The 27,500-nt window shown below is 47.3% G+C and overlaps 4 protein-coding genes across 5 annotated transcripts; 3 read left to right on the forward strand and 1 right to left on the reverse strand.

Annotated features, from left to right (window-relative positions):
• Window positions 1-310: 310 nt before the first annotated feature.
• Window positions 311-6,637, reverse strand: si:dkeyp-121d2.7 (zinc finger protein 316). Its single transcript, XM_056601173.1, has 6 exons — window positions 6,442-6,637; window positions 5,670-6,038; window positions 3,873-3,944; window positions 3,628-3,725; window positions 2,724-2,835; window positions 311-1,385 (listed from the first exon to the last, which is right to left on the reverse strand). The coding sequence occupies exons 2-6, from the start codon at window positions 5,968-5,970 to the stop codon at window positions 316-318; spliced, it is 1,653 nt and encodes a 550-aa protein (XP_056457148.1). The 5' UTR covers window positions 5,971-6,038; window positions 6,442-6,637; the 3' UTR covers window positions 311-315.
• Window positions 6,638-6,866: 229 nt separating this feature from the next.
• On the forward strand, window positions 6,867-8,653 carry mif (macrophage migration inhibitory factor). The gene is made up of 3 exons (XM_056600981.1): window positions 6,867-7,126; window positions 8,045-8,214; window positions 8,395-8,653. Exons 1-3 carry the CDS (start codon window positions 7,019-7,021, stop codon window positions 8,459-8,461), a joined length of 345 nt encoding a protein of 114 aa, XP_056456956.1. The 5' UTR covers window positions 6,867-7,018; the 3' UTR covers window positions 8,462-8,653.
• Window positions 8,654-13,168: 4,515 nt separating this feature from the next.
• Window positions 13,169-20,650, forward strand: LOC130390385 (uncharacterized). 2 transcript variants are annotated; one of them, XM_056600303.1, is made up of 5 exons: window positions 13,169-13,752; window positions 16,036-16,384; window positions 16,572-16,717; window positions 16,832-16,871; window positions 17,538-20,650. In XM_056600303.1, the coding sequence occupies exons 1-5, from the start codon at window positions 13,564-13,566 to the stop codon at window positions 19,949-19,951; spliced, it is 3,138 nt and encodes a 1,045-aa protein (XP_056456278.1). In that variant the 5' UTR covers window positions 13,169-13,563; the 3' UTR covers window positions 19,952-20,650. The 2 variants fall into 2 exon arrangements, with proteins under 2 accessions (XP_056456278.1, XP_056456277.1); XM_056600302.1 differs by lacking the exon at window positions 13,169-13,752 and adding an exon at window positions 13,761-14,971 and having other exon boundaries at window positions 17,538-20,641.
• A 14-nt stretch (window positions 20,651-20,664) lies between these two features.
• LOC130390386 (zinc finger and SCAN domain-containing protein 22-like) lies at window positions 20,665-24,643 on the forward strand. Its single transcript, XM_056600304.1, has 4 exons — window positions 20,665-21,893; window positions 22,513-22,631; window positions 22,724-22,835; window positions 22,988-24,643. Exons 1-4 carry the CDS (start codon window positions 21,614-21,616, stop codon window positions 23,965-23,967), a joined length of 1,491 nt encoding a protein of 496 aa, XP_056456279.1. The 5' UTR covers window positions 20,665-21,613; the 3' UTR covers window positions 23,968-24,643.
• Window positions 24,644-27,500: the final 2,857 nt, after the last annotated feature.

The raw sequence follows: 27,500 nt of genomic DNA on the forward strand, positions 1-27,500 counted from the left end.
GGACTTCTTTTTCCTGGGATTCGAAACATCATTTAAAAATTCACAGTATAAAACGAACCATCTCATTCTCTCGCCGCACTAATGTCCACTAAAACATTCACCCACACAGCGCCGCACCGCAAAGTTTTCATATTCTCCAGAAAAAAACAGAACAAAACGCAGACAAAAACAGACCGATGAACGAAAAAGCGTGTCGACAACAGATTCCTCCTCCGGATCCCTCCTGCTGCGTCCATCCCAAGGACCGGGTCGCCCGCCCCTCCCCTCCCAACCCAACCCCCCCCCCTCAACCTCCCAGGTCCCCCCGGGGCCGTGCTAATAGCACTGGTGGCTCTTCAGCTGCTCCACGTCCCCGAAGCTGAGTCCGCACTGCGCGCACTGCAGCGCCGCCGCCTTGTCCCCGCTGTGGATCTGCTGGTGCCTCTTCAGGTACTCCACGCGGCTGAAGCGCTTGCCGCACGCCTCGCAGCCGTATGGCCGCTCCCCCGTGTGGATGCGCTGGTGGCGCTCCAGGTTGCCGAGGCGGCTGAAGCTGCGGCCGCACTGCGGGCAGCGGTGCGGCCGCTCGCCCGTGTGCACCAGCTGGTGGCGCTCCAGCGAGCGCGTGTGCGTGAAGCGCTTGCCGCACAGTTCGCAGCAGTGGGGCCGCTCGGCGGCGCAGGCGCACTCGTGGTTCTTGAGGGCCCAGGCGTGGCTGAAGGCGTTGCCGCACGACGCGCACGGGAAGGGCGTGGCGGCCGGCTCGCCGCCCTGCAGGTGGGCGCTGCCCAGCGGGCAGGGGTGCTCCTCCAGCTCCGCCCCCGAGGGGAACCCCCCGCCGCACTGGGTGCAGAAGTGCAGCAGGTCGCCGCCGCCCTCGTCCTCGTCGCCGACGCTGTCCCCCACGCTCCCCGGGGCCGACAGGTAGGGCAGGTCCTCGGGGCCCTCCCCCGGCTCCCCCATGCCCTCCCCCGCCAGCTCGCCCTCCCGCAGCCTCTTGGCCCAGCGCGGGGTCCCCCCCACCGACGAGCCCCCGGACCTCAGGCCCTCCTGGGAGCGGCCGTGGGCCCCCGTCAGGTCCTCTCTCTGCAGGGTGGGCGGCTGGGGGTCCAGCTCCCCCTCCTGCTCCAGCCCGTCCAGGCCGATGTACTTGGGGGCCAGGGGCCCCTCGGCACCGGAGGCCGCGTCCGCCGCGTCCGCCACGGGGCTGACGGAGTTGGAGGCCCTCTGGGCGGCGCGCTCGCGGCCCCGCTCCGCGCGCAGCGCCGTCTCCAGGCCCCGCAGCTCGTCCATGCTCATGCCGCCCTCCGACGGCTCCGTGGAGCCCATCTCCCACTCCTCTCCTTCCTCCTCCTCCTCGCCCCTCTCCCCTGGGTGGAGGGCCGGGGGCCGGTCGGAGAGCTCGCCTGGCAGGGGGAGAGAGACAGACACACAGGGGGAGAGAGAGAGAGAGAGAGAGACACACAGGGGGAGAGAGAGAGAGAGAGAGACATACAGGGGGAGAGAGAGAGACACACAGGGGGAGAGAGAGAGACACAGGGGGAGAGAGAGAGACACACAGGGGGAGAGAGAGAGACACACAGGGGGAGAGAGAGAGAGAGAGAGACACACAGGGGGAGAGAGAGAGACATACAGGGGGAGAGAGAGAGGCGTACAGGGGGAGAGAGAGAGAGACATACAGGGGGAGAGAGAGAGACATACAGGGGGAGAGAGAGAGAGAGAGAGACATACAGGGGGAGAGAGAGAGAGAGAGACATACAGGGGGAGAGAGAGAGACATACAGGGGGAGAGAGAGGCGTACAGGGGGAGAGAGAGAGACATACAGGGAGAGAGAGACATACAGGGGGAGAGAGAGAGAGAGAGACATACAGGGGGAGAGAGAGAGAGACATACAGGGGGAGAGAGAGAGAGAGACATACAGGGGGAGAGAGAGGGAGACGTACGGGGGGAGAGAGAGGGAGACGTACGGGGGGAGAGAGAGGGAGACGTACGGGGGGAGAGAGAGGGAGACGTACGGGGGGAGAGAGAGGGAGACGTACGGGGGGAGAGAGAGGGAGACGTACGGGGGGAGAGAGAGGGAGACGTACGCGGGGAGAGAGAGGGAGACGTACGGGGGGAGAGAGAGGGAGACGTACGGGGGGAGAGAGAGGGAGGCGTACGGGGGGAGAGAGAGGGAGACGTACGGGGGGAGAGAGAGGGAGACGTACGGGGGGAGAGAGAGGGAGACGTACAGGGGGAGAGAGAGGGAGACGTACGGGCCTTTAGACAGGGTGGAGCTGCTATAGAAAGTGTTCCACACGTTCACTGCTACGCATGCATTACTGCAGGGTAACATTACCAGCAGGAGGACACTTCCATGTTTCTTTTTCAGCCTAGGAGCTAAGCTACTGTAATACAAGATTCCAATTAAGGCTATATTACTACATAACAAAATCTTACCCCAGTCAATAACTAATCTCAAATTACAATATTGCATTAAAAAATAAACGAAGAGGCGATTACACTAACGCCAAAATCTATAGAAATCGAATAGGACGAAACCGAGGGGAACCTTTTCTCTGCCTTCCATGCAACCAGGAAGTGAACAACCAGGAAACAGACACTCCCATTCTGTCCATACCCACTCATTACTTCCTCGAAGAGTCCAACCAACGTGGAAGTCGTTGCTCTCCTTAACGGATCAGAGCAGAGAACGTGTTTTCTCTCTGAGCACCAGGTTTAGAACAGGTGTGAACCAGGTGTACCTTCGCTGTGGGACCGGGAGCTGGTCTGGAGGTTCTGGTGGGGGGGGTCCATCTTCAGGGCCTCCTTGATGAGTCGCAGGGAGGCGGGTTGGTAGCCCTCATGCTGGGCGAACTGAACAAGAAGCGCAGAGCAGGCCGTCACTCACTGCTACTCCCACCACTGCTAAACCCAGCCTGGACAATTTGCTGATGCATCCTATACGGGTATTTTTGCTACATTCACTTCATAGTATAGGCTTTTTTTTTTTGCTTCACATACCAAACAACACATCCATCTGCATGTTTGACCCATCATATCCTACGCTTCACACTTTAAATTCTCAAAAAAAGATTGAAAACAGATCAAAAGGCATCCCTAAAAACCTGTTTTAAGTGACCCGACCAGAAGCAGCCAATCAAAATAAGCAGCCAGTCTTGAATAAAAAAAACAAAAAACGCTTTGAATATTCAAAGCCCGGAGTGAGCTGAAGAGCGCAGGCTGGACTGGCCGCGTGCTCATGACCCTGGCGGGCAGACAGCCTTGCCCCTCCACCAGTGGTCGGTGTGCCTAAAAGCTTCACGCACTTAAGGTTTGGAGTGGCCCTCTCCACGGGGCTCCTCTGGCTCTCTAAATATCAAATCAATAGCTCTAGCCTCTACCTGCCTGGGCCCTGTAGCCATTCAGAAAAACACACATAGAACGTGGAAAGATTTTTTAAAAAGGATGTTCGTTTTTTGGGGTGTTTTGTTTTGTTTGTTTTCCCCTCTACTTCTCTATCGGTGAGAATTAGTTTCTCTGTGAAGCTGCCTAGAGATGCAGATAAACCAGCGCCGCTCTCTCCACCTCCTCATCCCCCTGCTCTGGGGGAGGAAGGAAGACACGAGAGAGCGAGAGAGAGAGAGAGAGACCCCACCCCGTCCTCACCTCCTCTTTGATGTTGCCCATCTCCTCCCCCTCTCGGCACAGCATGCCCTCCCCTTCCTCGTCCTCCACCGGCAGCCCGCCGCTGTCCTCCTCCTCCTCCTCTTCCTCCTCCTCCTCCACCTCCTCGTCCCCGGGGAACTGGATGAGGTACATCTCGCGGGCCTCCTTGCCTCCTCCCACCGCCTCACCTTCACCGTCGCCGCCGCCGCCGCCGCCGCCGCCGCCGCCCGGCGCGCCTCCCCCACCTCCTTCCTCCCACAAACCCCCCGGCCAGCCCTTGCCATAGGCCACGGCGGAGCCCTGCTTCTGCTTGCCTCCTGTTGTGGGGAGACGAGAGAGAGGAGGAGGAGGAGGGGGGAGGAGGAGGAGGTTGAAAAAGGAGGACAGAGAGGAGGGGGTTGTGTGTGGGGGATGGGGGGGAGGCACACAGGCAGGAAGTAGAGGGAGGTGGGGGGTGGAATAGGCACAGGAGGAGGCGGTATGGGAGAAGAGGGAGGAGGAGGAGTGTGTGCTTGCGTGTGTTTGATTGCGCGTGTGTGTGTGTGTGTGTGTGTGTGTGTGTGTGTGTGTGTGTGTGTGTGTGTGTGTGTGTGTGTGTGTGTGTGTGTGTGTGTGTGTGTGTGTGTGTGTGGCAGGGGGGGGGGCGGAGTAGAAGCAGGAGAGCAGGAGGGGGAGGGGAGAAGGAGGAGGAGGGGGAGAGGGGGGAGGGGGAGGAGAAGCGGGAGCAGAGCAGTGGGAGGGAGGGAGGACGGGGGGGGGAGAGGAGGGGGGGAGGGCGCATGATGAACGAGAGAGAGGAGAAGTGGGCGGAGAAGGACAGACAAGAGGGAGCGGGGAAGGGAGAGGAGAGGAGAGGACACGTGACACGGGAGAGGAGCAGTGGAGAGAAGAGAGGCAAAGTGGAGAGCGGGCGAGAGAGAGCGAGAGAGAGAATGTATTAAAGGAGAAAAGGGAGGGAGGGAGGGAGGGTGGATTAGAGAGAAGGCAAGAAGGAGGGGGGGGGGGAGGAGGAGAGAGGAGAAGTGGCCGTGGAGAGGGAGTGTGTATAATTATGCAGTGCATGTGTGCATGTGTGAGTGCGTGTTGGTAAGAGTGTGTGTGTGTGTGTGTGTATGTGTGTGTGTGTGTGTGTGTGTGTGTGTGTGTGTGTGTTTGTGTGTGTGTGTAAGAGTATGTGTTGGTAAGAGTGTGTGTGTGCGTGTAAGTGTGTGTGTGTTTGTAAGAGTGTGTGTGTGCGTGTAAGTGTGTGAGTGTTTGTGTGTGTGTGTAGGAGGAGGAGGAGGAGTAGCGGGTGCAGCGAGGAGCGGATGAGGAGTAGAGTGCAGTGGAGTGAGGAAGGGAGGGGTGAGGGGGAGTGTGTGCAACGTGATGAAGGAGAAAGGAGACGGGAGCGCAGGAAGCCAGTGTGGAGGAGGTGTGGGGGCAGGGAGAGAGGAAGGATAAGGAGCCAGAGGAGCGAAGGAGAGGAGGAGGGGGGAGGAGGGGGAGTTAAAGAGGAACGCGGCAGGAAGGGGGAGTGAAACACAAGTGGAGGAGAAGTGGGGTGAGGGGAGAGGGAGGGAAGGAGGGAGAGAGGGGGGAGGAGAGAGAGAGAGAGAGAGAGAGAGAGTGTGTGAGCCACAGAGCACAGAGGAGAGGGAGGAGCAGAATGCAGCCGATAGAGGAGAGGGGGAGGTGAAGGACATGGGAGGGAGCGAGCGCGAGGAGGAGGCGGGGGAGTAAGAGAGGAGAGAAAGAGGAAGGAGGGCGGGCAGTAGAGAGAGGGATCAGCTCTAGCCAGATGGCTTCCAAATAGACAAGTGTGTCTTCACATACAAGTCATATACTACATTGCTTTCACAATAAATGATATCCACATTGAACATTTATGATATTTAGAAATTGAAGATCTATGATGTGCTTCTAATCGGGTAGATCTGGTAACCTTTTGTACTTCCAGGCCTACTGGTCGTGTTATATACTAGAAACGACTGTCTTATAAAAAGGGGTCAAAGTAGATATCCCCCAGATTAACCATTCACACAAACAAAAGGTATACTTACGAGGCGTTTCGCGTTTTCGTTTCTTTCGTCCACTTACTCCATCCTCCTGTACCGCCAGCCCGGCGTTCCTCCGGTTCTCAGCCCACCCCATGCCGTACTTGCGCTCGTTCCTCAATTTGTTCTCAGTCAACCTGAGGCGAAGTTTCAGAGTCTCGTTCTCCTTCCTGTTGAGCGTCAGCTCCACGATGTAATCGTTGACTGTTTCCTGAAAGAGTTTTGTGATCTCACACACGGAGGCACGGATGAGACTGTCCATGACAGCTGTCAAGTGGGTCTCGAACGTAGTCACGGTCTCCTCCATGATCGCTGACTGCGGGTCCGAGCGGACACACACAAAAAGGGACTGGGGGAACAGATGACGCAGATCACCTGTGATCAAAAGAGAAAACCCATTTTAAGCCAACGATCGGATCGAGGGTACATCGTGCTAAGAGGCTGATCTGTGTCTAGAAGTGCTTCTCTTCCACGGCACGGCGCGTCCTATTCCACGTCTGTTATGATGAACTTCTAGAAAGGACGACCCTGGCACACTGGGCTCGTACCCGGAGAACCTAGCCGGTGTGGTCGGGGCGCACATGAAGCCACCTCGCCTCGCTTTAGATTACACTGGATGGCCCGTTACTTGCTCAAATGGGAGGGGTAAATACATGATCCGAGGAGGCTAGACTCCCGGAAGGAGCGGTGAAAGCAGCGTTGTGCTATAAAGCGCTGTGGTTTGAAAAGTGGTTGTTGTAGCGCTAGCGGATCGGGAACATTTAGCTTGGGTACGTACCGTCTCTGGTATCTGGAGGGGAGAGGTCAGAAGTCTAGGAGCGAATCGATGGCTTAACGAAAGGATCGCAAGACCAACTCGGTCGAAAGTGATCCGAAAACGGACGAAGTGACAAAGAAAATTAATCCAACTTCTTCCCTCTCTCTCCCGGGCACTGTTTTCCTTTTCATCTCCTTCGACACTGCTTGAGGATGCTTGGCGGCACTGCGCATGCGCAGTACCGTAATTACCCTACACTCTAGAGCAGCCGCACCCATAACATGCCCGATGCGTCGCTAAATGGCTTTTTTAACGAACGCTTTTTAATTATTTTAACCATTTAATGCTTTACCCGATCAGGATAAATATGTGTTAAGTCTATAAGTTACATGGGGAAAAAAACACGACACCATCATCTTCCAGGGGGATGGTGGCGCTGTCGCCAAAAAGACATTATCACCTTTACACGAGGAAGACTCAAAGTATATTGCCTTCCCTGCATATATACAACCCATATCCAGTTTATGCTGCAAATCTCTTATACTGCACTTGCGCCAGTAGTACAGGTCTGCAAGACAGCCCTTCAAACATTGCAGTCATGCCGATGTTCACGGTCAATACGAACGTAGCAAAGGATGCAGTCCCAGCTGCCTTTCTGTCCGAGGCTACCTCGGAGTTGGCCAAAGCCTTGAGGAAACCTGCGCAGGTATGCTATAAGGATTAAAAGCGATTATATATTATATTATTCACAGTATCACAATATTGCGTAGTTGAACTTGTATGACAAAGTGGATGGATAACCTTCTATCTCCGCCTATTATTTATTGAGCCAATAGGCCTATACATTATTATTATTATTATTATTATTAGAATAGGCTACTATTATCAGGTAACTACCGGTATGTGATTACAGGACACTAGCTATTTTTTATTTTTCTGAGAGGGTGGAGAACAAACTGGCAGTTGTATATTAAGATGGGTTAATCTTAAAATCAATAGTAGGCCTAGTCTTAGTAAAAGGCGACATGGTGCTGTCTTGGTTTTGAATAGGATCCAAACATAGGGGCCTTGATATTCTGCAGTTGCGCATGGTTACATCAGGGTAATTTGGTGGTGAAACGCATCACCTTGGGAGAATTCCAGAATATCTATTTTTATTGCATTTGGGCTCAACACTGAGAATCTAGGTCAACTCTTAAATCTCCTCGATCTGGTAACAATTGTTTAAGGTATTTTGGTGTGTGTTGTATTTTTGTGCTTATCCTGTCCAATATGTGTATTTTATGGAACTGAGTCCGATAATACAGCTTCAATTAAATTTGTCTTCAATCCAATTCAGTAATTTCCTGGTAAAGACTCATTTAGCATGTAGTCCCAACCCCTAAAGTTGTATATTTGTCTTTCGTGCCAGTGTTTCTGTTGATTTATTTATTACATGCTCAATTACTTTTTATTTATGTTAAACCTGATTACATTGTTCTCATACTGTTTCGCGTTCATTTTAATACATTTTTGAGAGAGATATATTGAAGAATATCTCTCAATGTTGTTCTACTTGTAGAAGTCTTTGAACTTCAGACATGTGGGCCGTTTGACCCAACTATTCTCAACTGCTGTGTTACAGTATGTGGCCGTTCAAGTCAACCCTGACCGAATGATGGTGTTCGGAGGAAAAGACGACCCATGCGCCCTCTGCCATCTTGGCAGCATCGGCAGTATCAGCGGCTCCCAGGAGAAATACACTAAACTCTTGTCTGGACTGCTCGAAAAGCACCTGGGCATCTCTCCAGACAGGTAAAATAGTACAAACACAATAGGGAATTAATTCATAACTGGTACATAAGATGACTGTTCACCAACCTTAACTCATACATGGTTTGAATAGTACAAAGACTGTGGTAAGACTGTTATTATTTGTATGAAACTCCTTTTATGTTTTAATTAAGAATCTATTCTTTAATATTTCTGCTTTAGGGTGTACATCAGCTTTGAGGACATGGCTGCCGCTAACGTGGGCTGGAACAACTCTACCTTTGGCTGAGCTGGCGGACCACACACTTGCAGGACAAAGTCCCAAGTTATCATCAAGTCTGCAATCATTCCTGCGGGCTACCGGTCTCATCCGAGTTACTGAACCCTTTACTTTGTTACAAACCCTGCCCATGCACCTTCTTCCACACTTTCAATAAAGCAATCCTGTGGAAACATGGCTTGTGTTTCTCTTTTAAGTCACTATAAAGTTATTGTAAATTGGACAAGAAGAACATTTAAAAAATCCGAAGCTGTAATTAATGAAGATTTTGTCTATTTTAAAAGCATTTTTGGGGAGTCTATTACAGTGGTCACGACTATTATATAAAATTATTCCTCGTAAAATCCTCACAATTTAAGAATATCAGTTATTTCAAGCAAACAAGGGTTTTTTATACATAAAGAGATACAATTTTACATTTAAAGTTAATTCAAAAAGTATATATATCTGTAGATTTATTTTGTATATCATACTTTTATGGAAGCATTTCAGAATAACCTCTTGCACATGTCCAACCTCACAATATAACATTTCTTAATGAAAGACACTCAAAAGAACAGACACTGTAAACAGCTGCTGACCAGATGAAGGGAAATGTGTAACATGACATGAATGCTTTACCAGATGAACTGATTTAAAATAAGGAACGTGCAACACAAGAGCTGTACAATAAAGTGTAATGTGTTAACATGGAAGATACAACCACAGTCTTTCAGGGGTCATGTCTACAGAAATAATAAAATAAATATATTGATCTATAACTTATTGACCTATGACCCTGTATTTTTTTAACGGATTGAGAACAGGAAAGTCTCTTAAAATGACAATAAAATAGAATAGTTATGAAATCAATCAAAAGGTTTGTTTGATTTGTCTGGTTTCAGTTTGTCAACTGTCGGGGCCACTAGGAGCAAAGGGCAGCACAATATGGCATGGGTGTTGGAAAAAAATAACCTTGTATCTGAAAGCTACATGGTTGAATTAAGGCAAGGCAAGGCAAGGCAACTTTATTTATATAGCACTTTTCATACACAAGGCAGACTCAAAGTGCTTCACATATAAACATTGTCATACAATAAAATAAAATAATAGATAAGTAAAAGAAAAACATATGCAAAGAAATGGGTAGAATAGAAAAAGGCATTTTAGTATTAAAATAGAAAATAAAGGCAAAGTTAAAAAAGCTTTTTAGAAAGTGCAATGTATTTAAGATTTTAGCAGAAAGCTATAGCAAACATAAAAGTCTTCAGTCTTGTTTTAAAGGTGCTCAGAGTTGGGGCAAGTCTTAAATCCTCTGGGAGTTTATTCCAGCTATTTGTTGCATAGTAACTAAATCCTGCTTTCCCATGTTTTGTGTTTACTCTGGGGATAATTAACAGATTGGTCTCAGAGGATCTTAGTGGTCTAGAAGGCTGATGTAGTGGAAGCATATCAGTTAAGTATTTTGGGCCTAAACCATGTAGGGATTTATAGGTTAGCAACATGATTTTAAAATCAATTCTCTGACCTACAGGAAGCCAATGTAACGATTTCAGAATTGGTGTAATATGATCAAATTTTTTGGTCTTTGTTAGAACTCTAGCAGCAGCATTCTGAACAAGCTGAAGCTTCCTCAGAGTTTGTTTTGGGAGACCTGTGAGGAGACCATTGCAGTAATCAAGCTTACTAGTGATAAAGGCATGTACAAGTTTTTGTAAGTCTTCGGTGGACATGAGCCCTCTAAGTCTTGCTATATTTTTAAGGTGATAATATGCCGATTTTGTAACTGATTTGATGTGACTGTCAAAATGTAAATCTGAATCCATGATAACCCCTAGATTTCTGGCTTTGATTGAGGTTTTCAATTAAGTTGTATGGTTCATACGCATGCATGTTTATAAGCGATGTGTGCAGTATTGTGCAATAACGCGCTAAAAGTACGGCGTTCATTTAACGCCCTTATATATTTGGTAAACTGAACGTACCCATTTGCAGCTACTGAACGTGTACGCGTCGTTCACTCTCGCGATAGAGAACGACGCTGACGCGATAGTGAACGACGCTCACGCACTGTTTACCGGCAGATGGTTTCCTGCTGCAACCGGCACGCCAGGATGGCTTCTGAGAACAATAACATCAACGTAGCTACTGCTGAAACCAATACTGCGTATGCATATATGAAAGAGATTTATGAACAAACGGGTACAGATTTTAACGGTAAAAACCACTCGTTTTTATGCAAATTATGCCCCCCGGATCTGAGGAAAGTGGTCCGAACGTCAGCCTCATCGACAACGAATTTAAAAAGACATATCAGATTGAAGCATCCTGACAGTCTTAGGAAATATTGCGACTTAATGACGATCATCAATAAAAGGGTAAGCACAACAGCCGCAAATTTCCTCCAAGACAAACTGACCCAATTTGTGAAGGACGGCGGCTGCGGTTCGCTTGGTTTTTCACTTTCTGCATAATTGTTTGACACACTCTCATTGTTAGGTGTAACTATTGTTCTTCTAAGACATTATTCTTTCTTTCTTTCTTTCTTTCTTTCTTTCTTTCTTTCTTTCTTTCTTTCTTTCTTTCTTTCTTTCTTTCTTTCTTTCTTTCTTTCTTTCTTTCTTTCTTTCTTTCTTTCTTTCTTTCTTTCTTTCTCTCTTTCTTTCTTTCTTTCTTTCTTTCTTATTCTCTTCAAATTTTGGGAGCCTACTCGTTCCACTTTTTCGTTTTTTTTTCCTTCCATAAATGTTCATATTAGCTTGGAATCCCATTCCTTAACGGTTTAAACAATGTGTTTTCGCTAAAACATATTTTAAAATGTCAACCTCACTTTGCACTAAAGCACTCAACGTATTATCTGCAGGAAATGCATTTTCTATTTTTTTCCTGGCTTGTAAAAGTAATCTTGACTCTGTAGTACAGTATTAATTTAGTTTGGGCAGCGGCAATGATTGGGGGGCTGGGGTGGATGGGTAGGTTCAAAATTGTGAACTATGAACGTGAACTAGTTCATATTAACACACCGTCTGTACGTGTTCATGGGAAGGAATCTATTTAATCAGAGAAGGCCAACACATTTAGGTTACCATATTGAGTCTAACGAAATAAAATGGAAGGTGGTGCTGGTAATCTCTCTGTATGTCGTAATAATGATAGTAATCTGACTGTCTATGTGGTTGCTGACAGTCTCCTGTATGAATTGTTTCACAAGGTCATTGTCTCATTGAGCCTGCATGTTTGCATCGATTGGGCATATCTTGTTCATCCACCACAGTTGTGAGTGCAGCAATGGCCTTCTCCATGTCTGTCTCTTTCCAAGATGGGACATTGTGGCCTTACAACGAAAAACCAACCTCATGCAAAAGATACATTCGTAATAAATATATCTAAAAACGGTTGCTCACTTTAGATACAAGTAAATTGGTGATACCACTGCCATTGATTACAAATGTGTGATTTAACGGTAATGGCTATCAGGTAACAGCACAAAAGAAGGCCAACATACAGACTGGCCTGGCTGCAAATTATAGCTTGTTGGGTAATAAGCAAAAATACCTCAAAGAACTGACTTGATTTATGGACCAGTGAGGACCATTGCGGACTAGTGATGGAGGTTTGGTCCTCTGACTAGGGTTGAGACCAGGGCAGTGGTGACCGAGTGGATCCAGCTCCCCCCCCCCCCCCCCCCCCCCCCCCCCCCCCCCCGGGCTTTGAAAACTCTCAGACAGGGTTGACCAGTGAGGAAGCCATTCCCATCGATCCAATGTAACTATCTTAAACAGTGCAGCTTATGGTCCTTGTGTACCCAAGTGAGCCATCTTCAGCAGGATGACTCAGCTGCCTAGCAGGCCTACCACGTAGAGAGGACCGCTCCGGTGCTGCAGCTCTTTGTGCAGCAGGTAGCCGTCAGCGGTTCAGTGAAGAGGCACCACAGGTCAGTGTGCCACTTCATGGTCATGCCTTTGATGGTGTAGTGTTTCAGGAGGGCCGTACGACACAATCCCACTGATCTCGACGGCTGCATGCACGCGCGGTCGGGTGTTGATGGATCTGTCTGTGCCTCTGTCATCAGGTCATTGTTAGAAAGGTGAAGACCAGGGCGATGGTGACACACTGCATCCCAAGGTAGCTCTATCCTTGTACATGCTGGAAGATAACAGACCGACATGAGTTGGCCTTTGCAGAGGTTATAATCAATACGACACTCAACAATCTAGTCTTATTATAGCCTAGAGTTTTCCTTGTCCTTTTCCTTTAATCAAGGCCATCCTGTGCCAAATGACTCACCTGGGAGTGTGGTCAATGTCGATGTGTTCTTTCCTTTTCCCGGGCGTTTTCATTATGTGGGAGGGGGGGTGGGGGGAAGACGCAAGCCAATGCAGCTCAACAAGACAAAAGCAGCAAGTGATCAAGTTGTGAAATTAACACAACAAACCTTGTAAGGATTGGAGAGGCATTCCAAATTAACGGTTGCCTTTCAGTTTTGAAATGAGTTTATGCACATTGTAGTGAAAAGGGCTCACTGTCTATCTGATCATGGGTTTCATTGCCTTGGAGATTAGGAATACCAAGAAAAATAACAGTATGTCCATTGATCATGATGATAAACATGTATGTGATGGCCAACAATTTGCTTATTAAATTGAATCCAATATTAGATTAGATATAATTTTATTTATCCAGAGGGATATTATTTTATTTATCCAGATGTGGTTGCCCCAACTACTTCACATGGTTGTGGATGGTGGAAGAAATTGATGGGGGGGAAATAACTAAGCCAAGGGATAAATAGCAGATGTGATATGTGGATATTCAGCCTATTAACCTGTCTATGATATCGCAAACCTAGAATCGGAAGAACATTCATTAAAGCAATCTAGGTATGTACAATAATAAGTACTTTCCCCATTGGAACTTCCTCTTGTTTTGTTAAAAAAAAAAAAATTTAGTTTTGGTTTGTGACCTGGGATAGTTGAGGACGTTACGGTAACGCTGTGTCTGGGAAAGCCGCGCATGGAGAAATAGCAACACAGAGAAGTTCCATGTAGTTGAGCCCCTGTCGCGCTACAAGCGAAACAAAACTTCCTTCGTTTGAATGCCGGATACCTTTTGCAATTCATTAACGTGGAAATATGCTTCGGAACGGCCAGCTCGCCCCGAGGGGCAAGCATCGAACCGGGTTGTGGAAGTACTTTGTGTACAGTCAGAGGAAAGACCAGACCACCTGCGCGGTAGATTTCTGCACCACAATCTTGTCGGGGAACAACACGACGCACCTCAGACGGCATCTACAGCAGAAACACCCGGTCATCTATGCGATGGTAACAACTCATGCTTCTGAATCATTCAAGTCTTATCGTGGGCACTAACCGATCGCTGAAAATGTGGACTGGCACACATTTCCGACGTGTTAGCAAGCAAGCTAACGACCACTGCTTAATAGATCTAGAATGTGCCATGAGATTGTGAAGCGGTGAGGTAGGAGTCCATTACGTTCATATAGGAAGTGGTATAAAGGGGGGAAATTATAAGATACTTTGCATTCTATTTATGGTTATTTACGCACAATTTTCGACGCTGTCGAAACATTTTCTTGTCAGTCGACTTTTTTTGTATTGCACTGCGCCTCTATATCCGACGTTACGGTAAATAGCCCCTGTGCTCGGATAGCCGAGCGGGCCTCAAACTATGGCCTGCCCTCCGACAAACTGCTTTAACAAACTACTCGTATATCTTCAACATTGCATACGATCCGGGAGACGAGCCGTCCAAAATAAATAGTTTTTAGGCGAAAGGGCGAGGATTTTATCTTTATTTGAGTCAAGTAAGCAGTAGCCTGGATGAATAATGAGCGTTAGCTATGGATACTGGACCGCCGGATATACGGGTAACTGTCCCCGGGGGGCCATGCATGGTGGACGTAGGTAGGCTACCATTCGTGGACCCAAGTACTTCCGTAGACCTTGGCGGGCTCCAGGAATGCGTGGTATCAACATTGATGTAGTCTGATTTCTTTTTAATTCGACTACAATCCAATGAAGATAAGAAAACTTTTTTTGTTACATTAGAGCGAGAATTGTATCTAAATTGGATTGCGGATCGAGACCCGGTGGTCCGAGCTTATCGTAACTGTATCGAGTCTAGCGGGTCCAACAAGGCAACTTTGAAAGTAATGTCATTAAAATCCAAACATTGGTGAACAAACATACATTTATTGCCTGATTCAGGTTTTTATTCCAATTTAATGGCCGGACAGCCGCCGTTTATCTAAACCAAGAAGGGTTGAATTGGTGGGTCAATAGTTTGCTTGATAGGATGGCTGAACGCACAAAGTCGTCAAAGGCCTGGCTATACTTCAGTAGAAAGAGAGGTGAGAAGGTTTCGAAATGCCTTTTATGCTCGATGTACATGTCTTGTAAGGGGGGCAACACGACGTCCATGCTGAAGCACCTCAAAGTTGTGCATGATTTAAAAACAAACTGCGAGTGCCAAACCGACCCACTCTTGCTTCCGGTTCCGGATAATCCTCCTCCAACCCAGGTATGGTGCAAGCAACCCACCTTCGTGGGAAAACCCGATCGTTGTCAATAATAATCCAATTGATAGTAGATCCGAAAATTAAATCTTTAAAGATGCTGTATCATAGTTATCCATGCAACTGGTAAGATACTCCGGCCTTCTTGATTTCTGACTAAACAAAATGGGAGGTCTATATATCAGCTCCCAAAAGCGAGACATCTATACAGGTTTCGATATTCCTGGGTTAAGATTCGGTTAATATTTGGTTTTGATTGTATTTATTAGTTCATCATGTTCCTCAAGCCTCCAATAGACTGTAAATAACGTGTTTTCCCTGCATTAACAGGCAATGTGTGCGGCGATACAGCTTTGCAAATATATATTCTGACTTTAATTTGACACGTTGATCGTTTCGTTATGTTAAAAATTGTAATATTCACACACTTAAAATTACATTGGTTGCTTACCAAATTTCTCATTAGTTAAACAAAAAATACCAGTACTTGAGAGAACGAGTATTTCTTGACAGAACTGTTAAGCAGTTTCGAAAATGGTATCAAGAACGAACAAACCCACAGCCCAAATAGAGATTGGGTCATCTTCCATGGAGGCCACCACGTTGCACCGCCTCGTTTCTACAGTATCCCTGAATGGGCTTACAGCCCATAAAAAATATTTTAAAAGTTTTGTAGGAAAGAGGGAGGCATGGTATCCTTTTGCTCCAACCCATTTGTGATGCTATTGAATATCATGGTGTTTTATAATGAGCAATGTGTTTGAAATGCTCCACATAATTTGGCGTTCCAAGAAGCTAAACCCACTTAGACTTAAAAAAATAAAAGCACTTTGACGTCGTTATAAGGGTCCGAGAAGCTTAAATCTCTCGCGGCTCAAGCGCGTCCGAGAGAGATTAATTGAAAACTGAATTAACATTTAACCTTTATTTAATTCATCTGCATCTTTCTAAACATCAAGGTCTGGCATATGCCCTGCGACTCGACCCACAAGTTGAGACTCCCTGGATCGGATGTTCTATTTGTGACCTTTTCATAAAACCTGATTCTAACCAAAATCTTCTTTGACAGCTCCCTCGTGATGGTGTCAGAAGCTCAGGAAGAGGATCTTCTGAGGAGAGACCTTCGCCTCAGGTGCCGGGTGTCGTCACGGAAACTCTGAGGAAGAAGTTTAAGAAGAAGCTGAAGACAATCATAGATTCATTGCTCAGGTCCACTGTGTCCGAGGTCACGAATGCCTTTGACGTCTTCACATTTGACCATCAAATGGTGGTGAAGCAGAAGATAGAGGAATGTTCCATGCTGCGGTTAAAGCTGGAGCAGGCTGAGAACAAACTGAGAGAACAAAATGGAACGTGGGGCAAAATGGAAGACGAAACATACACCGCCGGACCAATCATGCCCGAGTTAAATGTCGATGGTACAACAATTATTAATATTTTCTGTTATATTTCTGATCTCTGGACACTTGGCTGTGATCTCCATGTGTTTCTGCTGTTATAACGCATGCTGCAGCCTGAATTCAGAAACGTACTGCCATTCAGATTTCCTATATACTGTCTCCCAACTACGGTAATGTAATGGTCTTCTTTTGCCTGCTTGTACAGAACCCGACGACTGGTGTGCTCCCCTGGGCTGTGAGAACGTAGTGGACCCGGGGCCCTCCACCAGTCACGGGCCCAGAGAGGACCGAAGCAGCTCTCTGTGCTCGTTGTCTGTGTCCCTGTGGCGCTTGCCAGTCATCAAACAAGAGGTTTGTGCATGAAATGAATAGACTGAGGCGATGGAAGCCAAACGCATACTTGCTATTTGGCATATTTGAAATGCATTGTGATTTCAATTATTCGGCGCTCTTTGCTCAATTTAGGTGGAGGATGATGGCTACCAGCTTGACGGACCTTTGAGTGGTGAGTACTGTAATTAACGAGCATGTACAAAGACAATGTTTTGATTGAACTACAAATGATGAACAGTTGCAATATTTAAAGTAAGCCCGTAACCAAATCATTGAGTAAGTTATTGCTCACTTTGGGCAGTGGCAACCGTCCTTTTTGCTAATAAGCAAGCTCTTGCATTTAGATTGTGATATAAAGGAAGTTAAGTCTGTTAAGCGGTCTCGCTTTTGCGTGACGGCATGTTTTAAGTCGGACTGTTAGCCCTGTTCTGGCACCCTGTCCAGCAGTGTACCATTTTTTAGATCCCTCATTTGAATTAATCAAAAAAACACAGTTCAGTGCGTTGTACAGAAACCATCGTTTGCATACATTTTGAATGCAGACAGACTATCTTCAATATCTTTAATGTTTAAACTCACTCATAAGTCAAGAACATATCTCATCACGATTTAATCCATTAAATTGTATTATTCCCTCACTTCACTTCCTTCACATTTGACTGATTGACTGACCTAATTTAATGTAAATAACCCAAAACCAGTGTCCAGTGGAAAATAACATTCTAAACGGGTTTTGCTGTGCCTGTAAGAATGCATGTCCCAAATAGGAGAGCCTCAGTGAAAACAGTCAATGTATGGAATGAACCCTAATCTTTGACACCCATTGTTGTTGAAACAGGTGCATTTTCAGATGAAGGACCACAAAAAAACCTTGAACACACCGAGGATCAAAAGATGCCTTTGTCGACCACAAAACAAAGCCGCCCACGTAGCAGTCAGGCAACTAGAAGTCGAAACGGATCAATCAAGACGAAGACTGAACAGCCAATGAATCGCACAGAAAAGGTAAAGCTGGAGGTCCCAAACACAGAAAAGGCTAAAGGTAAGAAAAGAACCTTGCAAGCTATTAAATTGGAACCCGAGCCGATGGAAGACAAAAGCGTGAACAAGAAGTACCGTTGCAAGTTCTGTGGCAAATTCTTCGACACAGAGGTGGGCCGCAGTGTTCACCTGAGGATCCATAAGAAGTGTACCGGATGCCAGAAGATGTTCCAATACCCAAGCCACCTTCAGTTACATAAGAAGAAATGTACAGGTTTCCAGGGAGATACCGGTCTGGATACCGCTCGGGATACCGGTCTGGATACCGCTCGAGATACCGCTCGGGAAACCGCTCGGGATACCGCTCGGGAAACCGCTCGGGATACCGCTCGGGATACCGCTCGGGATACCGCTCGGGAAACCGCTCGGGAAACCGCTCGGGAAACCGCTCGGGAAACCGCTCGGGATACCGCTCGGGATACCGCTCGGGATACCGCTCGGGAAACCGCTCGGGATACCGCTCGGGAAACCGCTCGGGAAACCGCTCGGGATACCGCTCTGCAAACCGCTCGGCATACCGCTCGGGCTACCGCTCGGGCTACGGCTCGGGCTACGGCTCGGGCTACGGCTCGGGCTACAGCTCGGGCTACCGCTCGGGCTACCGCTCGGGCTACAGCTCGGGATACCGCTCGGGATACCGCTCAGGAAACCAGTCGGGTAACCAAGAAAAGCATATGCCTCAGAAAAAGACGGAGGGTTTCACCCGGAGAGGACCCATCCATTTTGCTCGTTAAAACCCAGGAAGCCAACAGGAAAAAGAGGGCTCAGAAACGCTCCAAAGAGAGCGCTAGCCCTAGCACCAAAAGAGCCAAGTCGTTTCTCTGTACAAACTGTCACAAGAGCTTTTGTTCGATTGTATGGCTGAAAAACCACCTTTCAAAACATTTACCTTGCCCCAAATGCAAGCAGATATTCTGCTCGAGATACTTTCTAAAAACACACATTTACAAAGATCACCCCAAAAAGCCTGATAAAACGTTGGAGCCTTCTGAGGCTGTTCATAGGGAATTGGCTGCCATTTCATCCAAGGAAAAACCTAGTGAATTGGGTGCTGTTTCATCCAAGAGAACAGGTAGTGAATTGGGTGCTGTTTCATCCAAGGAAAAACCTAGTGAATTGGGTGCTGTTTCATCCAAGGAAAAACCTAGTGAATTGGGTGCTGTTTCATCCAAGACAACAGGTAGTGATTTGGGTGCTGTTTCATCCAAGGAAAAACCTAGTGAATTGGGTGCTGTTTCATCCAAGGAAAAACCTAGTGAATTGGGTGCTGTTTCATCCAAGGAAAAACCTAGTGAATTGGGTGCTGTTTCGTCCAAGACAACAGGTAGTGAATTGGGTGCGGTTTCATCCAAGGAAAAACCTAGTGAATTGGGTGCTGTTTCGTCCAAGACAACAGGTAGTGAATTGGGTGCTGTTTCATCCAAGACAACAGGTAGTGAATTGGGTGCTGTTTCATCCAAGGAAAAGCGTAGTGAATTGGGCACTGTTTCATCCAAGACAACAGGTAGTGAATTGGGTGCTGTTTCATCCAAGGAAAAGCATAGTGAATTGGATGCTGTTTCATCCAAGGAAAAGCATAGTGAATTGGGCACTGTTTCATCCAAGACAACAGGTAGTGAATTGGGTGCTGTTTCATCCAAGATAAAGTGTAGTGAATTGGGTGCTGTTTCATCCAAGTTAAAACATAGTGAGCTGGATGCAGTTTCATCCAAGTTAAAACATATTGAGTTGGGTGCTATTTCATCCAAAGAAAAACGTGAATTGGGTGCCGTTTCATCCAAAGAAAGATCTAGGGAGTTGGGTGCCATTTCATCCAAGACCAAATGTAGTGAATTGGGTGCTTTCTCATCCAAGCCAAAACATACTGAATTGGGTTCGGTTTCATCCAAAGAAAAACAAAGTGAATTGGGGGCCATTTCTTCCAAGGTAAAACATATTGAATTGGGTGCGGTTTCATCCGAGGTAAAACATATTGAATTGGGTGCGGTTTCATCCGAGGTAAAACATATTGAATTGGGTGCGGTTTCATCCAAGGAAAAACGGGAAGTGGATGCTGTTCCATCCAAAGAAAGATCTAGGGAGTTGGGTGCCGTTTCGTCCAAGACGGAAGGTACTGAATTGGGTGCTTTTTCATCCAAGGAAAGTTTGGGTGCCGTTTCACCCAAGGAAAAACAATGTTGTGAAGATGACAGTAAAAATCTGTTTGGGTAGTGGTACTGTGTTAGTGGAGGGCATACAGTAGTAGTTATGAGTTTTTTGTCTACCGAGTTAAATCCTCTGCCTGGGTATCCACTGTGGTACTTCAGACGACTTATTCTAAATTTTAAGCACCAATCCTCTATGGTTCTTTTGACGCTATACTTTCAGAAACCCACAAAGAAAAGTGGTTTTTGGATTTGGATGATAATGTTAAACAAATGTATGCTAAATTCTCACCATACGTCCATTTTAATTTTTATGAGCACCCTGGGGTTTAATTACGTTCAATTAAAATGCAAAGAGAATCTGAGGAAGGTTTTCTTGAGTTTATAAACGTGTTTATAAGACTTAACTTGACAACATTTCTTAGAATCAACGTTCCTAAATTTCCTCACATTTTGAGTATAATGAATGCTTTTTAGATGTTTTTGTTTTTATTAATACAATTGTGATTGAATGCTGTTTTTGAACAAGAGCTTTCTCTGTCTTTCTCTGCCTTTTCTCGTTCTATAGTTTATTCTATAGCAGTGGGTTCTAAGTATCCATCCGAAAATGTAAAAGGAAGTATTATTCCAAAATGTTCCCTTATTTTTTTATTCTTTCTTTTTCTCCGTATGCTTTATTAAAGTGATTTTACTTCCTTCATGTATTTTTCTTTTTCAACAATTATATTAGCCAGGGACCTATAATTCCATACAAATTAAAAGTTTTAAATTGAATTCATGCGTCGAATCTTTCATTCAGCAAATCCCGTCAACTCTCACTTCCTACCGCGAGATTTGCCCTCGCTGGCACAACATCACCACACGTACCTTCAACATACTGCCCACACCGACCTGCTAGCTACAGCGAGACGACGGATCCCCGCTTCAAGTGTGAACGATAGAATGAGTAACTATTTTGTATTTATGAAGACTACTGAAGGACTTGCCTCCATATGTATTTTAAATGGCTATCGGTCACAGTAACTCGCTTTTGTGTGTTAGTCTGACCTGTAGCCAGCGCTAGCTCGAACGACAGAACCCTTGCTACGCTTGGTTGGCTCCCTTGTTGACACGCCTGCTGCAGGTTAGGCAGGTGTTTACATGCTGTATATATTTATTTCAATCCACAACGTCTGTCTATTGTGGTAGTCTTGTTTGCATTAATATAGAATGGATGCGGAATGTAAATGCATCGACTATCGCGCGAGCTAACTCCATCTCTGTGGCTAAAGCTGGTGGCTCTGCCATCAGTGTTGATAACTGACCTGCGTGCTGCATTTCTACAGATGTTAATGCATGGTAAGGACACCACACAACTCTATACATGTTAATGCATGTTTACGGTGCCACATACCTCAACAGATGTTAATGTGTGGTGAAGACTCCACATAGCCGTATAGGTGTTAATGCATGGTGTAGACGCAACTCCACAGATGTGAATGCATGGCCAAGACACCACATCTGGGGCACTTTGGCGATGCATGCGACACAGTATATCATATTTGAGGTGTGACAGTTGCTAGCTTCTGGTTTCGACGTCTCATGGCTATTCGTAAACGACAGGATTGGTCTACGTTTTGGCATCGTTCTCGTTGACTGCAACCATCGAAACCATTTCCCTTGGAGACCCTCAACTTAAAAACTAGCACCATTTTTATTTCTTATTAATTAAAAATTGAAACAAAGAACAATGGAGTCCGTGAGGACCGCCTTCCATGCTCAACTGGCCACCGTCATGGACTCGTTGTTGGCAGCTGCTGTGTGCGAGATTGCCAAGATCTTTGAGAGCAGCCTGTGTGAGCAGCAGGCAGAACTGGCACACAAAGGCGAGGAGATCTCTCTGCTCCGGGGAAAGCTTGAACACGTAGAAAGAAGGCTGAAAGTAAAGGGTGGAGGTTCGGATGAGGAGGGAGAGACGTCGGCGGGAGAAGGAGATGGCTACCTGAGGCAGCAGGGTGTGGCAGGTGCAGGTAAGCAATTCCTTTTACAGGTCCTCAAGCACGTTAACAAAATACTGTATGTATGCTTTAACAATAACGTCTCAGTAAGTTTTCCACCAAGTAAAGCAGACACTCTTTGTAGACATCTCCTGCTACTGTGGTGTGTGTATGTGTGTTTTATTTGCTGATTTGAGCAGCCTCACCGGGCCTCAGTTAGGCTGATTCGACTCTTAAGGGCTGAGTGAGGCACACCTATGGTGCATTGGGTAATCGGCAATCAGGATAAGCCAGACAGCACCACACACCCAAGGGAGAGTCTGACATGGCAGCATTTACGACCTGCTCTGGTCTAAAACCCCTTGACACGTCTACAATAAACTAGCTTGTACATATCTATCTTTACAACCACTCACACACTGGTGCACACACGCTCGATGGAGCGGTCTGACAAGTTGGCAGTTCCCACCGGTTGTTTTACGTTCTGCCACCTCTACAATAACTGGTTTGTACACAATGCCTTCCAGTGTCCTGTGTGGAGGAGGAGGTGGAGCACGGCAAAGCACTTGGGTGGCGTGTGGCCGGAGCAACTGCTACGACTATCAATACCAAAACTATAATACAAATTCTTTGTCACTCACTATCTGAACAGGAATGTCTTCTGCCAAGGACGTGTCCTCACACTCAGACCCAGCCGACGGGCTCGCTCAGAGTCTGCGCCGGCTCAAGGAAGAGGCCACAGGCCAAGACACGGCTTCTGTTAAGCACGAGGTCGGTACTGGGCTAGACTGGGTTTCTGAAGAGCGCCCCCTCCGGTTTGTTTTTCTGCATCTCATTAACCTAACCGTTCCTGTCGTGTGCAGCATGCGGGATCCAGGGCAACCCCAGGGTCTGTGGCCCCCTCGGAGGGGAGCCTCGCTGCTGGGGACCAGAGACACGCGGACCCACTGTCTGCCATGCAGGCCAAGGCCAAATGTAAGCATGGAAATAAAACGTGTGTTACAGATAACCAGTGCATGTGGCACAACATGGTTATTTACCTACGTTTCAATGCTCGTGTTTGAAAACCTAATCAACAGCTGTTAACACCCCCATCCTTTTTGTTGTTGTTGTTGTCGTCGTGGCAGTATCTCACTGGGACCAGGGTGCCCGTAGCACCGACCACCGGCCCCTCCAGGACCAGACCTCCCCCCCGTTCCTCTCCATCTCCCAGAGCGGCCGCTGTTCGCCCCGGTCGGACCCCGGCCTCGCCCAGCCCGGGGAGTGGCTGGACGGGGGCCGCGGGGGCGTGTCCGCCATGGAGACCCTCCAGGCGGAGGGCACGGGGGGCTGCTCCGGCCCGGCCGGCGCCAGCGGCGGGACGGACGCCCCCTGCTTCCGGCCGGGCTTCGGCTCCGACGAGACGAGCAACGAGGAAGAGGACCCCTCCTTCCCCTTCCTGGACCAGGAGCCCGAGAACCAGAACTCGAACCAGAACCAGCCCCAAGGGCCGGCGGCGGGGCAGCGGGAGAACCGCCAGGACCCGCCCCCGGGGGCCGCCCCCTGGAGGGCCCGGGACGACCGGGGCGCCAGGGGCCCCGTGGCCCCCGTCCGGCGCCCGGCCTCCTTCGCCAGTAGGGACCCCCTCCGACCCCAGTCGAACGCACAGTCGCACGCACTCCGGCTGCCGCTCGCCCTGGGCCACGCCCCGGCCCCCGGCGGCGGGAACGGGCGGCCCTACACCTGCCCCTACTGCACCAAGTGCTTCACCTACCCGTCGCACCAGCGCCGCCACCTGCTGCGCCACACGGGCGTCCGGCTCCACCCCTGCCAGTTCTGCGACAAGAGCTTCCTGACGCCGTCGGAGCTCACCGTGCACACGCGCACGCACACGGGCGAGCGGCCGTTCGGCTGCGCCCAGTGCGGGAAGCGCTTCGCCCGCAGCGGGAACCTGAGGGCCCACCAGCGGGACGTGCACATGGGCAAGAGGCCCTTCGCCTGCACCGAGTGCGGCAAGCGCTTCGCCCACCGCGGGAACCTGAGGGTGCACAACCACAGAGTCCACCAGGGGGAGCCCTACTACATGGACGACCAGCCAGAACCTGAAATGAGCGCCAATCCCATTTGAGAGATTAATGTTGTTTTTTGGGGGGTTACTTTGTGAATTTATCGGCTTGAAAACACTTGTGGATGTGGATATTCAAAATGGGTTTATTACTTGTTCCAGTGTTTCACTTCCTTTAAATCAAAAAACGACTGTATGAGACACAAAATAAGAGTTTGGTCCTGTTGTGTCCAAACCGACACGCTTTTATTTGGCTTCAGACGGCGCCTTTGAAAGGGATGGCGCCCCCTAATGGTCAAGTTCATCTCTGCTGATTTTTTGCATTTCTCTGCACTGTAAATGACTTTCGTGACTAGCCAATAAAGGGAACTACTACTATAGCGGCGTGATTTCTTTTTTCTCCTTTTGTTCCGTTCCCCTGGATCTGCCAACATTTTCACAAACTATTCGCTATCGACGATGAATAATGTATAACATACAATCTGCGGACATACTGAACTTTTCTCGATGTGAGGTGGATGAAATAGATGAACGCCAGCCAACCGATACCCAAGCACTAAATGAAGCCCTTTTACTCACCGCAGAGTAAAGAGACCTATTGATGGCATGTGGCATGCACATTTTGACCCGGCGTCGTTCCCTCCTATCCCAACTGAAACCTACTTTGGCTATTGCTAAATGTTTTTGTTTTTTTATCATGTTGAACAAAAATAAAACATTGAGTCAGTGTCAAATTAAGCATGATTACATTACTGGAAATTGCAGTGTTTAGACATTAGTGATTTCTAGCAGAATGGCTTTCATGGACAATCATGAAAATGAAACATTTACATTCAAAGTTTCTACAGGCGCACAAAACAGACAAAAACGGCTCTAGAGAGCTCTTTTTTTAAAACATAACCGATAGTTTTAATATCAACACAACTTATAAATCTATCCAGGAACCCCATACCATGTAGAATATGAAGATCATTTTGGAAAATCTACTCTTGGACCCAAGGGCGTAACCATGGTTTAGACATTGGGGGGGGTCCAATTTTTTATTATTATTTGTTAAGTGCATTGCCTACAATTCTATATTTATATATGAAAATGTGGACATTTAGAACATAGTTTCGAGGACTACATTGACCATTTGAATTCACATCTAAAGGAATAGTGTAATAATGTAATGTCCGCCCCGCCCCCCCCCCCCCCCCCCCCACACACACACACACATACACACACACTTTGTTTTGGTTAGCTGCTTACTGACCTTAAACACACCTACCAATTACAATTATGCTCTTCCAGTAGTACTGTAGCAACAAGGATAGCTTCCAATGGAAAAATACCACATACCCATGACCACATGTCATTATGTTATCAGAAGAACAGTGGATGACCTTCGTGATCATTTTGGTCTATATATTCTGCTTGTATTAGAAGTAGGCTACTTTTATGTATTGCTGACATGTAGGCCCAGGTTATAAACAATGTTGTAAGGCTGTCTAGTCTCATATTCAAAATTCTCACCTTATCACCTGCATGTCCAGAGCATGTCCCTGTCTGGCCACTGCTTTCAGCATGCCTGTCAAGTTACTTACTGTCTGAAAAAAACTGCATATGCTTGGCTGTTGGTCCAGTTTCTTCTGCTTTTTAGGTAACCTCAAATCCTCCATTGCTCAACTTTACTTTCTTGGCTCTCACTGAAGAAAGAGTGTGGGGTAACCATGACAACGCAGAAAGTCGCGAGGTGGTTTCAAACTAAATCGCATAAGTGTACAATTAGGAGGGGGGATTCACACACTCAACAAACGGAAATAAATTGAAAATAAATAAGACATAACCAGTGATGTTGATAGGTTTTCAATGTAGTGAGTCCCCGGGACCCACAGGTGGCGAGTTGGGTGGGTCCCTGAGAAATTCAATGGGTCCCGACTCGGCGACTCCCCAGTTTAAAAAATTTGTTTCTTTTTTATTATTATTCTATTTCTTAAATTAAATTAATAGTGTTAAACTCCTTGATGGTGGTATGATATGGTTAGAGCTGGAGTACTCAACCGTTCATGTTTAACACTAGAAACGCCGGGCCATTTTTACTTACTCCTAGCGCCGCAAGAGGGGTCAAATGACCCCTAAGTCATTTTAATGAGAGGCTGTGCATTTGCACATAATGATCACTAGGTGGCGCCAATGAGCTATTACCGCGCGAGCCCCACATTTGTGTGTGTGTGTGTGTGTGTGTGTGTGTGTGTGTGTGTGTGTGTCACAAGCCTAGTCCTCACGATTTTGTCATAAATGTACATATATTGAATCAGAAGGATTGCAAAAAAATCCTGTTTGATTTGCTCATTCGACACGAATGAGCACAGCATCGAGCAGTGGAAACGTGGGTTTATTTACTATGAAGTTCGTATTTTTAATTGTTGAAATGAAATCAGCGGTGACGAGCTAGTTGTTTTGGTAGCGGCTAAATTAGCATGTCGCGATACCTTGTACAGGGGATCACGTCTGCGCCGAGTAGATGCGCAGAGGGTTGAAACAGCGCTTGTCCGATCTGCTCACAAGAAGGTTTCTTTGGCCAGTTACTGTGATTAAACACGAGTTGTTTAATGTTCACAATGTATCGTTTTTCATGGGGAAAATGAGATGCGTCCCCGGGACGCATGGATAGTGAGTTTAGTGCGTCCTTTCAGATTTTAATGCGTCAGGGACGCAGGACGCGTACCTAGCAACATCACTGCATAACAAGAGACCGATCCATTGACAGGGTTCATAAAAAGAGAACATATATTTTACATTTTATCCTGCTGTATATTGGGGGGGACAGGTTAGTATTTTCTCAACATTGGGGGGGACACGACCCCCCCAAAGAATGCGTGGTTACGCCCTTGCTTGGACCTGCTCGCTGCCACTGTCATTCAAATAGCCGCATTAGTGATGTTTTGTTACACTCCCAAGGATGACCACCCGGGGGCAGCATGACTGCAGTTGACAACGCTGAAACGCTGAACGCCTTTTTATTATGCGTGTGCCCTATATTCTTCAATATTTTCCTCTGAAGTATGAATTTTACCTTTGCTTTCATGTGGCTGTCTGGTAAAAAAAAAACGTCCTTTCGAACAAACATTCTGAATTTGTAAATCTGTTTTTGGTTATGAAATTGGAATTTCGTTTTCGCCCACGTCGGTTAATGAGTCCATCCAATCAGGAGGCTCTTTGAAACGCCGGCTGAAGCAGTCGATGATGCATTAGTCCCTGTCTATTTTACACACATCAACAACCTCTTATACATAGCAGGGTCGGGCAAAGCTGTTCAAATTCCCAAGGCTGCTGAATCGGGCTTTTGCTCATTGAAACAACCCATCCTCTGACCTGCTTGTGACCTCCCCTCCCCCCAAGGTCACACGTCTCTCTGTGGATCCCCTTGGTTTGGTGGCGCCTTCACATGGGGCTGTACAGGCTGTTTCAGCAAAGGGTCAGCATATGGTTCTCCATGCATCAAAACAGCAGTATCTGAATATGACCGAGGACAGCTTGGGGCTTCATGTGGCCACAAGGCAATGAATATACCCTGAATGGGTGATGCTGAACACACACAGACAATGCTTGTA

This window comes from Gadus chalcogrammus, chromosome 10, assembly GCF_026213295.1.
Source record: "Gadus chalcogrammus isolate NIFS_2021 chromosome 10, NIFS_Gcha_1.0, whole genome shotgun sequence".
In the NCBI taxonomy this organism is placed as follows: domain Eukaryota; kingdom Metazoa; phylum Chordata; class Actinopteri; order Gadiformes; family Gadidae; genus Gadus; species Gadus chalcogrammus.

Coding starts and splice junctions, on each gene's coding strand:
- si:dkeyp-121d2.7 (XM_056601173.1), bottom strand. CDS start 5,970: ATGGAGGAGACCGTGACTACGTTCGAGACCCACTTGACAGCTGTCATG. Junction 3,945..5,669: donor ACGAAAACGCGAAACGCCTC/GTAAGTATACCT, acceptor TCCCCACAACAG/GAGGCAAGCAGAAGCAGGGC. Junction 3,726..3,872: donor GGGTTTGTGGGAGGAAGGAG/GTGGGGGAGGCG, acceptor AGGAGGAAGAGG/AGGAGGAGGAGGACAGCGGC.
- mif (XM_056600981.1), top strand. CDS start 7,019: ATGCCGATGTTCACGGTCAATACGAACGTAGCAAAGGATGCAGTCCCA. Junction 7,127..8,044: donor CCTTGAGGAAACCTGCGCAG/GTATGCTATAAG, acceptor GCTGTGTTACAG/TATGTGGCCGTTCAAGTCAA. Junction 8,215..8,394: donor CTGGGCATCTCTCCAGACAG/GTAAAATAGTAC, acceptor TTTCTGCTTTAG/GGTGTACATCAGCTTTGAGG.
- LOC130390385 (XM_056600302.1), top strand. CDS start 14,747: ATGGCTGAACGCACAAAGTCGTCAAAGGCCTGGCTATACTTCAGTAGA. Junction 14,972..16,035: donor ATAATCCTCCTCCAACCCAG/GTATGGTGCAAG, acceptor CTTCTTTGACAG/CTCCCTCGTGATGGTGTCAG. Junction 16,718..16,831: donor TGCCAGTCATCAAACAAGAG/GTTTGTGCATGA, acceptor TGCTCAATTTAG/GTGGAGGATGATGGCTACCA.
- LOC130390386 (XM_056600304.1), top strand. CDS start 21,614: ATGGAGTCCGTGAGGACCGCCTTCCATGCTCAACTGGCCACCGTCATG. Junction 21,894..22,512: donor GCAGGGTGTGGCAGGTGCAG/GTAAGCAATTCC, acceptor CTATCTGAACAG/GAATGTCTTCTGCCAAGGAC. Junction 22,632..22,723: donor CGGCTTCTGTTAAGCACGAG/GTCGGTACTGGG, acceptor TGTCGTGTGCAG/CATGCGGGATCCAGGGCAAC.